General features: G+C 57.3%; 6 protein-coding genes across 6 annotated transcripts; 4 read left to right on the plus strand and 2 right to left on the minus strand.

The window, feature by feature from the left end:
• Positions 1–386: 386 nt before the first annotated feature.
• Positions 387–1,917, plus strand: WHR41_01429 (uncharacterized protein). The gene is made up of 3 exons (XM_069370035.1): positions 387–960; positions 1,010–1,175; positions 1,224–1,917. The coding sequence occupies exons 1-3, from the start codon at positions 870–872 to the stop codon at positions 1,900–1,902; spliced, it is 936 nt and encodes a 311-aa protein (XP_069233077.1). The 5' UTR covers positions 387–869; the 3' UTR covers positions 1,903–1,917.
• Positions 1,918–3,227: 1,310 nt separating this feature from the next.
• WHR41_01430 (uncharacterized protein) lies at positions 3,228–4,785 on the plus strand (the record flags this gene model as incomplete). Its single annotated transcript, XM_069370036.1, has 2 exons — positions 3,228–3,649; positions 3,711–4,785. The coding sequence occupies exons 1-2, from the start codon at positions 3,582–3,584 to the stop codon at positions 4,783–4,785; spliced, it is 1,143 nt and encodes a 380-aa protein (XP_069233162.1). The 5' UTR covers positions 3,228–3,581.
• A 473-nt stretch (positions 4,786–5,258) lies between these two features.
• WHR41_01431 (uncharacterized protein) lies at positions 5,259–6,481 on the minus strand (the record flags this gene model as incomplete). The annotated part of the gene is made up of 3 exons (XM_069370037.1): positions 5,991–6,481; positions 5,845–5,922; positions 5,259–5,749 (listed from the first exon to the last, which is right to left on the minus strand). Exons 1-3 carry the CDS (start codon positions 6,145–6,147, stop codon positions 5,259–5,261), a joined length of 726 nt encoding a protein of 241 aa, XP_069233163.1. The 5' UTR covers positions 6,148–6,481.
• Positions 6,482–6,970: 489 nt separating this feature from the next.
• On the plus strand, positions 6,971–7,870 carry WHR41_01432 (uncharacterized protein; the record flags this gene model as incomplete). The annotated part of the gene is made up of 1 exon (XM_069370038.1): positions 6,971–7,870. One exon carries the CDS (start codon positions 6,971–6,973, stop codon positions 7,868–7,870), a length of 900 nt encoding a protein of 299 aa, XP_069233164.1.
• Positions 7,871–8,104: 234 nt separating this feature from the next.
• On the minus strand, positions 8,105–9,595 carry WHR41_01433 (uncharacterized protein; the record flags this gene model as incomplete). The annotated part of the gene is made up of 1 exon (XM_069370039.1): positions 8,105–9,595. One exon carries the CDS (start codon positions 9,593–9,595, stop codon positions 8,105–8,107), a length of 1,491 nt encoding a protein of 496 aa, XP_069232984.1.
• Positions 9,596–10,118: 523 nt separating this feature from the next.
• WHR41_01434 (uncharacterized protein) lies at positions 10,119–11,369 on the plus strand (the record flags this gene model as incomplete). Its single annotated transcript, XM_069370040.1, has 1 exon — positions 10,119–11,369. The coding sequence occupies one exon, from the start codon at positions 10,119–10,121 to the stop codon at positions 11,367–11,369; it is 1,251 nt and encodes a 416-aa protein (XP_069233348.1).
• Positions 11,370–11,735: the final 366 nt, after the last annotated feature.

Raw genomic sequence — 11,735 nt, forward strand, 5'->3', positions numbered from 1 at the left:
CTGGGATAAGCGATGGTATTGACGCTACATGGTACTGCTTACTGCAAGACGCAGGTGCACGCTGGACTTCCTAGCCCATTGCTCGCAGCCACATCGACGAGTTCAATGATTTGCAAGGTACTCACTCTGTCAGGGCGTTGACTGTCCCACTGTGCTCGATCACACGGAAAGAGTAACCTACGCACTTCTGGAGCCCCCGCTTCTGGCACAATCCACTGGTCTTAGGGGTCGGCACAGCATCTGTGAGCCCGCTGCTGGCCAGTAGGACGTCTTCGGTCCTGTCTGGCACTCTCCGCTGGAACTCTCCGATGAAATGCAAACCTTCCGCCAGCCCTGATAGAAGAGCCTCATGCGAACCGAGGTTCATCGGCATTGTCCCAAAAGCTTGATTGCAGATCACCCTATACGGAGAACTCTAATCCACTGGATGCTCTACCTCGAGCTTTACGAGGAACTGGAGACAGTAACAGCCCAGGGCATTGGCGTTGTCAGCTTGCATGATGCCGGCTGACGACCGCTCAGCCATACGATCAACCAAGCCAGCCTGAGCTGAAGTGCGCAGCGAGAGTTCCGCGAAAGTCGGCTTTTCACGATGGGGAACGGAACTATCTCAGTCGTGGTAGGTTATTCTGCCCTTGAATGCCCAAGGACCACTTTTTACACTGCGGAGTCTGTGATCGTCACGACGAGCAAAATGTAGTTGACGGTGATTTCCGAGACAACGGAGCTGGGTCGTTTTCGAGTAAGGCTTACTTGTGCATACGAGACTCATGAAGCAGTACCGTTGTAGGGAGCCAGCAACATAAGAAGGGTCATGGATCCTGCACTCGAGGGTGAATGGCAATCATCTCTTCCTCAACCTAGCCACAATGTTCTCTCAGACTTCACTCTCAGCCCTCCTCGCTGCCGTCACGCTCCTGTCACCAGCAAAAGCAATCCCGGCACCCCTTGCGAGGCGTGGTATGCTCCTCTGATCAATCTTTCACTACGTCCACTGACGGTCGATGAGACATATCCGCAGATGTACTCGCGAAACTGTACCTTGCTCACCAGTACTCTGCCGCTGCCTACTGTCCCAACAACAACGACAACTCCTCCTCCAAGCTGACATGCCCCACTGGCAACTGTGACATCGTCCAAGCAGACAATACATCCGTCCTTACCGAGTTCCAGAAGTAATGAACTCCCGAACCTCATGATATCCCGTCCTAACCGCCTCTTAGCCTCGGCCTCGCCGACTCAACAGGCTACGTCGCCCTCGACCACACCCGCTCCAAAATCATCCTCGCCTACCGCGGCACCGAGTCCATCCAAAACTTCCTCGCTGACGCCTCCTTCCCCCTCGTCCCCGCCCCAGACATCTGCGCCTCCTGCCACGCCGAATCAGGCTTCTACTCCTTCTGGCGCGCTTCCAAGCCCGCCATCCTCGCCGCTCTCGACCAAGCTCGCGCGCAACACCCCTCGTACTCCCTCGACGTGATTGGCCACAGCCTCGGCGCCGCGGCCGCTACCCTCGCGGCCGCCCACGTCCGCAACACGGGCTCGCACGCGGACTTGTACTCCTTCTCCAGCCCTCGCGTCGGAGACCCGGCTTTCGCGCGCTATGTCGGCGGCCAGGACGGCGTTTCTGGCAGCAACTACCGCGTCACGCACCGCGACGACTGGGTCCCGAAAGCCCCGCTGAAGGCCATGGGGTACCTGCACGTCGCGGACGAGTATTGGATCTCGTCCCCGAATGGGGTGAACGTCACGACGAGCGATGTGGTGGTTTTCGAAGGCTATGAGGGGGAGGATTATGATGGCGGGAATGCCGGGACGGAGAAGACGGATCCGACTTTCCAGACGCATGAGTGGATTTTCGACAAGATTACGCTGTGCTATCCGAAGGGGACGATTGAGTGAGGGGTGCTAGAGGGGAGTGGGGGCGCGGTGGGGTCCCATTGTAGTGAAGCTGAGCGCTACGAATAGATAGACGCAACTTATCTGGTTGGATTGTTAGACACTTTGTCCGCTTGGATGCCGTACGATCAAGCCTGCCACGATGTGGCATCTGGCAATCTACCAAACGCGTTTTGCAGCAATCAGCATCGCAACAGAGTGTGGCCATTGTGTCGAATCCACCACTTGTAGGGCAAGATGGCTTCCTCTGGTAGATACCGGGTCAAGCAATCTGCAGGATGAGCATCAGGTAGATCGTCTTCGAAGTAGTGAGATTGGATCATTGCATTGCTGTGAGTGGTCCTGCTCCCTACTTGTCGGGAAAATCCGAGGCAACCCTGTCGCTTCGAAGATCGCGGCATTATTTCAGTCGAGCCTACAGAAGATTTGGGGCTCTCGCACAAGCATTGGTGGCGCAATTGGCGCCATTACAGAGTGACCGGATGAAGGAAAGCCGAAGATGTTGGCCAACATAGGCCTTCATACCGTTAGAGGGTGAGGTGATGATCTCGTGAGGAGGCGTGCGATTGTATAGTTTTTGCGGGTGTTAACGATCGTCTCCAGTTAGGTGCCTGCTTACTACAGGTGCTGAGGTTCCGTCTGATGCGGTGTCCTACATAAGAATTTCCTCTGCATAAGTCCGGTAATTCGTGCATGCACTGCCCGTCTTGTGGTGACCTGGCGTGCATGGTCTTGGCCAAGCCAAGCAACCAAATCAAACCATCCCGCTGGCAGTTGAAGTCATGGATCGTGGCAGCCAGGGGTGTGTCGCAGCGTCAAACGTCGCTCGCTCTAGAACCAGTGCCCATTCGGACCCTGATCCGCGCGTACCCACGCACCTCACAAGAAGAGACAGGTGAGGATGGCGTTTGAAGTGTGCCCGGGTGGTTCTATTTCTGCTGGGGGGTGTTACAGGTTGACGGCGGGCCAACGGGAAGGAAGGTTTGGCGCCACCCGCCCGCCACCGACGCAAGGCCTCAGCCAAGCCACGAGCCGCGCGCTCTTTCGGGGCAGTGAGCACGCGAGCGGGCACACGATCGAGCAGACACTGGCCAGCAAAGCAAGTGGGAGATGTCGCCGTTGCCACCCGTACAAGTAGGTAGATGCACAGCGCAGATCTGCTTCGTCACGCCAGCGCCCACTCCTGCACAAGCCCCCCGGAGCCAAGCCCCACAGCCTCGCGCGCGCGTCCCCAATCCCCAGGCACGAGAGCCCTCGAGCCAGCCGTGCCAGCGTCGCACGTCACCCTTGAACTTTGTCGTGCAACGCAACGGCCCAGGAGGCGTCGACCAGGAGGGCCTGACTGCCTGACCTGCAGCGCCGCCCGCCTTTTTGACACCCACGCCCTGCTGCCGCCTCCCCGTGCGCGCGACTGTCCTCTGCTCGGTTCCTTCGTCATCCTCCCGACTCGACATCATCCCCATACCCTGTGTGCAGCCGTTCTGTTGCCCCGGGGAGCGCACATTCCGAAGCCACACCACACCCCGTCTATCACCACTTTGACTTCCCGCCTGAGCCGCGCGCTCGCTGTCCGCGCGCACCAGAGGGCTGTGTCTGCGTCTTTTGATATTCCTGGACGACCCTCGCGACGTCCTTGTCTGCACCGTCCTCACTCTTTTCTCTATTCCTGAGGCATCGCAATCATGGCGAACATGCCTAAGCTGTCCAAGCGGCTGATCGCCGCCTACATCCTCGACTGGGTGATCATGGTGTAAGTATCACTTCTCGCAATGACTCATCATATCTTGCGACAAGAGCTGACAGCGCGCCAGCCTCATTGCTGCCATCGGCGCGGGTATCAACTGGCTCGAGCCCTACAAGCGGCCTTTCTCACTCCTGGATCTCAGCATCTCCTACCCAGCCGTCGACGAGTCAATTCCCGTTGGTCTGCTGGCAGTGATCGCTCTGGTCATCCCTGGAATCATCATCATGGTCATTGTCCTGGCTGTCGTCCCTGGCCCTCGCACGACCCGCGGTCTGTCGCGCAAGACCACGATCACTCGCAAGCTCTGGGAATGGGAGAAGGGCTGGGCCGGCCTGGCTCTGTCTCTCGTAGTTTCATTCTTCATCACCCAAGGAATGAAGAACCTCTTCGGCAAGCCGCGACCAAGCTGCATCGCCCGCTGCCAGCCCGACCTAGACAACATCCAAAACTATGTTGTCAACGGCTACGGCCAGACCATCGACCCGCGTTGGACCCTCGTCTCTGCCAGGATCTGCACCAACCCGGACTCGCACGGCGTCAACGACGCCTTCAAGAGCTTCCCCAGCGGCCATGCCTCTTTCTCCTGGGCTGGCCTGCTCTACCTCTCTTTCTTCCTCTGCTCTAAATTCGCCATCCAAATTCCCTATCTCCCCTCGCAATCCCCGACCACAACGCACCAGCATGACGCGACGAACAACCGCCAAAGCTTCCAGGAACTCCTCCCGCTGCACCACAACGGCACGGCCGCCACGCAGCGCAAACCTCGCGATTCCACCGACACGGCATCTGCCGACGTCCCCCGCCCGGTCCCCGCCCGCAACCAGGCCGCGGCCCCGCCCAACCACCTCATCATCATCGCTTTCATCCCGGTCGCGGTGGCTATCTACATCTGCAGCACGCGCTTCGTCGAATTCTACCACTTCGGCTTCGACCTCATCTCTGGCTCCATCATCGGCATCGGCAGCGCCTGGTTTGCTTTCAGGTGGTACCACTTGCCCATCGGCAAGGGCGCGGGCTGGGCTTGGGGTCCGAGGAGTAAGGATCGCGCGTTTGGTATCGGTGTCGGAATTGGCAATTATGCGGATGCGGAGAACTGGAGTGAAGGCGGCAAGAGGAGGGGGGAGACGAATGGGGTTGTTTGAGGAGTGGGTTTGATGATGGTTTTTGACGGGAGGTTGTAATTCTGAAAGACAGAAAGATTAGGTTTCCTTTTTTTTTTTTTTTTACGATTTGTTGGATGCGAGCTTGCATAAAAGCGCGGTTGACTTTTTACAGCAGAGATGTTGATATATCCATCTGCAATGAACCTACTTAATACCGACGAAGTTGCGATCTCTGATTCACAATAGATTCTGGAAGAAGCGGATAATCGACACTAAAGTTTGGCGCTGCTATCATTACCAAGTGTTGAGGTGGCGCCGCTAAAGTGGTGCTTACGGAATTGCTTGGTCTCAGTGACAACCCTTTCTATCTCGCTCCCAAGTCTGCCCTCATGGCTTCGAGCTGCTTTAACGCTCTAACAATCCCCAAAAATGAGCCACCGCTATGCATCTTCCGAAAGAAAAGGAACTCCCGTAATTCCGCCACTCTCGGTTCGCCCCCGCTTCACCACCACTTACACCAACGCATCCGCAATCCTCACCCTCACAACCCTCCTCTTCCCATCCCACCCCTCGACCGTCACGCTCCTCAAGTCCCTCACGATCCAATCCGCCCCCGCCTCCCTCAGCTTCCCAACCTCATGCGTCGTCGCCAACCCCACAACCTTGAACCCCGCCGCTTTGCCCGCCCGCACGCCCGCCGGCGCGTCTTCCAGCACCAACACCTCCCCTTCCCCGCCTTTCAACCCCAGCCTCTCCGCCCCTAGCAAGTAGCACGCCGGATCCGGCTTGCCCTCTTGCACTTCTTCCGCGCTCACGAGGAACCGCGGGTGCGCGAGCTTCATCACGTCCAGCCAGCCCGTCACTAGCGGCCGCGTGCCGGAGGTCACGATCGCCCACGGCGCGCCGAGCGTTTCGAGGTGCGAGAGCAGGGCGCGCGAGCCGGGGATTTCGACCGCGTCGGAGCCGTGCTTGAGCGGGATTTGCCCTTCGGCTGCGCAGACGTCTGAGAACAGAAGTTAGATCTGGGCAATACCAAGAGTCATGGAGGAAGGAGTTTCTTTGGATGGGGGAAGAGCAGGGGGGAACGGGCGGTCTTACAGTCCCAGTTTGCGCGGTCGGGGGCCAGGAGGCGCAGGACGTCGATGCTGCGGCGGCCGTGGGAGGTTTCGAGGATTACTGGGAGTGTGTCAGCGGTCGATTCGAGATTTTGGGAGCGATCGAGGGAGGTTGGCTTCGACACGTACCGTCGCCGTCTACGCCGATCTCGCGCCCGGTCTCGTGCCAGTATTTGACGATCGCCGGTGTGCTGTCGATGATTGTGCCGTCCATGTCGAAGAGCAGGGCGGAGAAGTCGAGGGTTGTGGCGGGCGCCGAGAAGTCGTTGTCTTCGTGGTGAGGCATTGTTGGGGGTTTCTGGGGTGTTGGCTTTTGATAGGTGGTGGGTTCAAAGTTCGGTCGTCTCAATTTTGAGGTATGTGCCCTCAAAAGACTCGATTGATGATTGTGAGCCGGTGTTGAGCCCGTGTAGCGTTCTAGAATTCTTGTATGACAATAATTCGGAAAGCGTGAATTATGAAGTCCCGTGGAAGTCGTTTCCCGTAGGATGTCGCTGAATGATGATTGCTCGAAACGTTTTCGGGATGTCGCTGGACGAGGGAACAGAAGTCTATGATATGTAACAGCAATTGTCTGGACTTTGTCGTAAGGTAGTGAAGAAATATCTCCAGCGAATCGAGCGCCTGCGGTGTACACAAGACAGCACGTTGAGCGGAGCGGCATGTCGGAAAGGCGGCTGTCCGCTTTCGGAAACACCGCCAGAGTCTCGAACCTACGTGCCAGGGTCCGCTTACATCATCAGGAACTGCGCACCTTGACAGATACCCTGAAGCGCCTAGGAAACTCTCCGATTTATCGTCCTAAAGACAAAGATCCTCAGATACCGCATCGTCATCTCTAATTGTCTCCTCAGCATCGACTCGTCGACTCGACAGCTCAGCTACGACGACCTTCAGATCAGCTGTGGACGTGCTTTTGACTTTGCGCGTTTCCGGAGAGACCATCTATAAACATAAATATAAGTGGATTAAAGCCGCACATGCAAAGCTAGATGAGGTGGTTACTCAGTATTGGTATCATCTTCCAATAAAATAGCAAAAGACTGATCTAGGGGTGAAAATCCTTCGTGATATCGTTACTCGCCAGGCGTGCCGAAGATCATATCACGATGAACCTCAATAACATCGGCGACCATCTCGCCGTACTGATTGACGGCGACAATGTTTCCTCAAAATTCATCGCCGGTCTGATGGCCGAAGTGGCAAACTATGGCACAGCCAGCGTGCGCCGCGTCTACGGAGATTGGACTAGCCCACAAATGAAGGGCTGGAGAGAATGCCTGCTGGAACACTCTATCGTTCCTATTCAGCAGTTTGCATACACCGGCAGCAAAAATGCGACTGACGGCGCCATGATAATCGATGCCATGGACCTCCTTTACACTGGCCGCTTCTCCAGTTTTTGCCTGGTCACGAGCGACAGCGACTTTACTCGCCTTGCGGCCAGGATCCGTGAGCAAGGCATTTCCGTCTACGGCTTTGGTAACAGGCATAACACACATCGAGCATTCATTGCCGCATGCAATAAATTTGTGTACCTTGATGCCATGACCGTCCAAGCAGACGAGAAAGACGAAATCCCATCCTCGACCCCTCAGGGAGACGCGAGACGGGCGCTCACCAATGACACCACAGAGTCAAGTCGGCTTGCAAGCTCCCTCAAATCGCCCCAAAAAGCTCCTGGGATCCCTTTGGAATACCAAAACCCCCCCGAGCCTGACTCAAACCAACTCCCAGCCCGAATCGAGCCCACGCGTCGACCCCTTGACCGTGCCGCCCTCGACGGATTGAAGCGCGCCATCACGAGCAGCAATATCTACGACGACGAGAATTTTGTGAACCTAGCGGAGGTCGGCACTCTTCTGGTCAAGCTCTCGCCGGATCTGAATGCGCGCAATTACGGATACGGGCGTCTGAGGGATTTCGTGGTTGCTTCGGGTCTGGTGGAGCTGAAGAAGAAGACTATGGACGATGGGCCGCCGATTGCGTTGGTCAAATTGAAGGATTAGCGACCTTCATCTCCTCTCTGGCAATGGGGTTGTTGATCCGGCTGTGGTCTGATGTCAGTAGCTGATCTGCAGCCACCCAATTCGGCCACTCCTCTTTTTGCGCGTCAATCACAAGGAACCAGGTGTCTCAACAGCTGTAAAGGCTCGGGGTACTAGACGAGGATGAAAAGCGTGCGAAGATTTACGTACAACTTTATTGTCTATACACAAAGCATGAACATGTTGCGGCTGTCCTTATTTCGCTAACAAGTAATCGCTCTCCACCAACGTCTTCAGCACACCATAGACGCCACTCATCGGCCACACATTCCAGAACTTCGTCTGCACCCACTCGCCCCAGCCCTGCTCCCGCTCAAGCACTGACAGGTCCACATTGACCTTCTGGTACACCGTCGGCAGATAAGTTGCGTGATACTTCTCCCTCACAGACTCGTACCGCTTCCGGTCGTAGATGTCCCAGAATTCGTCTTGCGTGTAGTACCCCTGCGCGTACAGCCACTTGATGCCGCCAAGCTCGCGCACCTTCTTCTCCAGCTCCCTGTTGGCACTGACGAAATCCTTGTAATCCGTCGGCCCAGGGCCCCAGACGCCGATATTGACGAACGACGGCGGATCCGCGGAGTCGACTTTCTCGCCCGTGATCAAGCGCGGTCTCATCGCGACTTCCTGCCCGTGTTTCAACGGACACAGCCACAGCGGGTAGAAGCCGAAGCGCTCGTGCACGAACTCGATGAACGGCTCCACGCCGGACGAGGGGAGGAGGAGGTCTTGCACGATGTACTTCTGCGCGTGGCCGGAGGCGTGCAGTGCGTGGTACATCACTCTTGTGTGCATGAAGTAGTCCAGCGCCCAACGCGTGATGCGGTTGAAGGGTGTGAGGAAGTACTGATAGGCGTATTTGCCGGTCCAGAAAGCGCCGCGGTCGTAGCGGAAGAGATAATCGCGGGTCGGGGTAAGGTAGGTCACGGGTTTGGGAGAGGACTTGGTCGCGCGGTCGACGTGGATGTAGAACCAGGGGTCGACGGCGCGAGAGAAGGGTTGCAGTGGCTTTTCTGCCGTGGGAGCGGAGGAGGTCAGGCGGCCGGTGATGATGACGGAGCGGTTGCGAGAGAAGGTGATGCCATCGATGTAGTCATTTGTGTGGTCTTTGGTGGCTTCTTGCATTGTGGTTTGAGCCTCTTCGATGGTGGCGGTAGGGTGGTAGGTCATCTCAACGTAGGGGTGGAAGTCGATCAAGGAAATCTCGAGGAGAGTTGTCACCCCGAGGGTACCCATGGTGCCAGCCGCAGCATAGAAAAGATCGGAGTGCTCGGTACGGGAGGCCTTGACTACCTCCCCATTGGCCAGCACGATTTCGATCCAGTTGACAGTGCTGTCGAAGAAGCCATACTTGAAGCCAGAGCTTTCGCCTGCGGTGCCTGCGAAACCACCACCAGCAGTGATTCCAGGGAACTCCATGACGACAGGCGGAAGTAGACCGTATGGTGTGACTTCGTCAACCAGCTGGTCCATGGGCACGTTGGGCTCGACGAGGCAAGTCTTGGTTTCCTTGTCGACCTTGAGAACATGATTGAGTTTGCTCGTGTCGATCATGCGATTCTTGTCGACCTTATAATTTCTAGTGGAGTTCGTGGAGCCATGGTAAAGACGGAAAGGCGTCTTGGTTTCGTAGAACGATTTGATACGTTGAGAGATGGCGGCAACGCCTGCCTGGTGCTCCTCCATAGCCGCGCTGGTCCAGTGGTCAATCGATGGAATGTGAAAAAGCAAAGGTCAAGTTCGATGGCCAGTGTTCGGATAGTTGCTGGCAAAGGAATGCCAGTATTGTGAAGGCTGTACAATGGGAATCAGAGCGGTCGTCGACGGCTTCAACGACGACGTCTGGGCGGGAAGCCAACTCCGTCAAATGCTCGGCAATTGGTTTTTGCGATTCTGGCGAGCACCTGCTGAATCTTGGGAATCTAACGTAATCGCTGAATGCGGGCAAAGAATGGCAACCTTCAAAAGAGATGATTGTACATGTGTAATTTCAGGGAGCTGTGTTTCTTGTTAAGAAACACGACGATTCGACGAAGGCCCTCGGCAGACGACCCGAAGCTCGAGCTCCAGCTGTCGGGAACGGCCGCCTGGAGTCTGTCATCATCGTCACTCGCCGCCAAACTTCGTCCGAATGCGAGCTGTGGCACCTCCGCGATCACGACACACACACCACCTCACACCTCCTCCTGCCTCCTCCATACCCTCGACGATGCCGCCCATACATCTCGCCTCCATCGAGCCTAGCATGGCCTCCCTGACCCGCCCCGCCCTTTCCCGCCGCTCCGTCGCCGCCCTTCAGAACTCTCGCCATGCGGCCCTCCAACACCAGCAAAGAGCATCCTTCACATCGCCCTCCAACAGCGGCTCTGGCGGCCTAGGCGAGAGCATCTTCCGCTCGTCTTCTGGCGTCGGTGGTCCGCCCAACACCTACTTCCAGCGCTCCAGCCTGCCAGCCAACACCATCGTTAAGTTCGTCCCGCAGCAGACAGCATGGATCGTCGAGCGCATGGGTCGCTTCAACCGCGTACTTGAGCCAGGTCTCGCCGTCCTCGTCCCCGTAATCGATCGCATCGCCTACGTCAAATCCCTCAAGGAAAACGCCATGGAGATCCCCTCTCAGAGCGCCATCACCGCCGACAACGTCACCCTCGAGCTCGACGGCGTCCTCTACACCCGCGTCTTCGATCCCTTCAAGGCCTCTTACGGCGTCGAGGACGCCGACTACGCCATCTCCCAACTCGCCCAGACGACCATGCGCTCCGAGATCGGCCAGCTGTCGCTAGACCACGTGCTCAAGGAGCGCGCCGCGCTCAACACCAACATCACGCAGGCGATCAACGAGGCCGCCGCCGACTGGGGTGTGCGCTGCCTGCGCTACGAGATCCGCGACATCCATGCGCCCGAGCCCGTCGTCGAAGCCATGCACCGCCAGGTCACCGCCGAGCGCAGCAAGCGCGCCGAGATCCTCGAGTCCGAGGGCCAGCGCCAGAGCGCCATCAACATCGCCGAGGGCCGCAAGCAGAGCGTCATCCTGGCTTCTGAGGCGCTGAAGTCCGAGCAGATCAACACCGCCGCCGGTGAGGCTGAGGCGATCCAGCTGAAGGCTTCCGCTACGGCGCGCGGGATCGATGCTGTCGCGGAGTCGATTGAGCGCGGCGGTGCGCATGCGCAGGGTGCTCTGGGTCTGCGCGTCGCGGAGCAGTACGTGGAGGCTTTCGGCCGCTTGGCGAAGGAGGGCACGTCGGTGGTTGTGCCGGGCAACGTGGGTGATATGGGCCAGATGATCGCGACGGCGATGGGCGTGTACAAGACGGTGGGACAAAACCAGGCCAAGGCGGCCGCGACAAACCTTGTCACTGGCTCCGGTGAGAGCGAGAAGGCGCCGGAGACCAGCAGTGGCACGAGCGATGTTGCGAAGAGCGTGCTGGAGAGCTTCGAGAAGACGCAGGAGAGGCATTAAAGCAAGGGTGAAATTATGCGCCAGGAACAGTGGAAAGGACACCGATACCCGAAATCAGCGAGCAGTACAAGGGGAGGCGGAATGTCAGGGGAAAAAGCGCATGCTTTAATTACTAGTGCTGGCTCTGTTTTGTAAAATGTGCCTGGAGCTGCTCGTCGAAGTGCACTCCGATTGTACGATGAGGAGGAAAAGGCAAAGGATAAGATATGGCTGAGAAGGACGACGGCTTGTCAAAAGAGAACGAAAGAAGAGGCGTTTTGGGAGAGAAAGAGGAAGGTCCCTACTCCCTTCAATCATCGGCCGGGTTACCAGCCATGGTTCGCTGAAATGACGCGCGTGACATCTGCGCGATGACTATGCAAGATT

The sequence above is a fragment of the Cladosporium halotolerans genome, assembly GCF_011745625.1.
Source record: "Cladosporium halotolerans strain TM138-S3 chromosome Unknown Sca3, whole genome shotgun sequence".
Lineage (NCBI taxonomy): Eukaryota > Fungi > Ascomycota > Dothideomycetes > Cladosporiales > Cladosporiaceae > Cladosporium > Cladosporium halotolerans.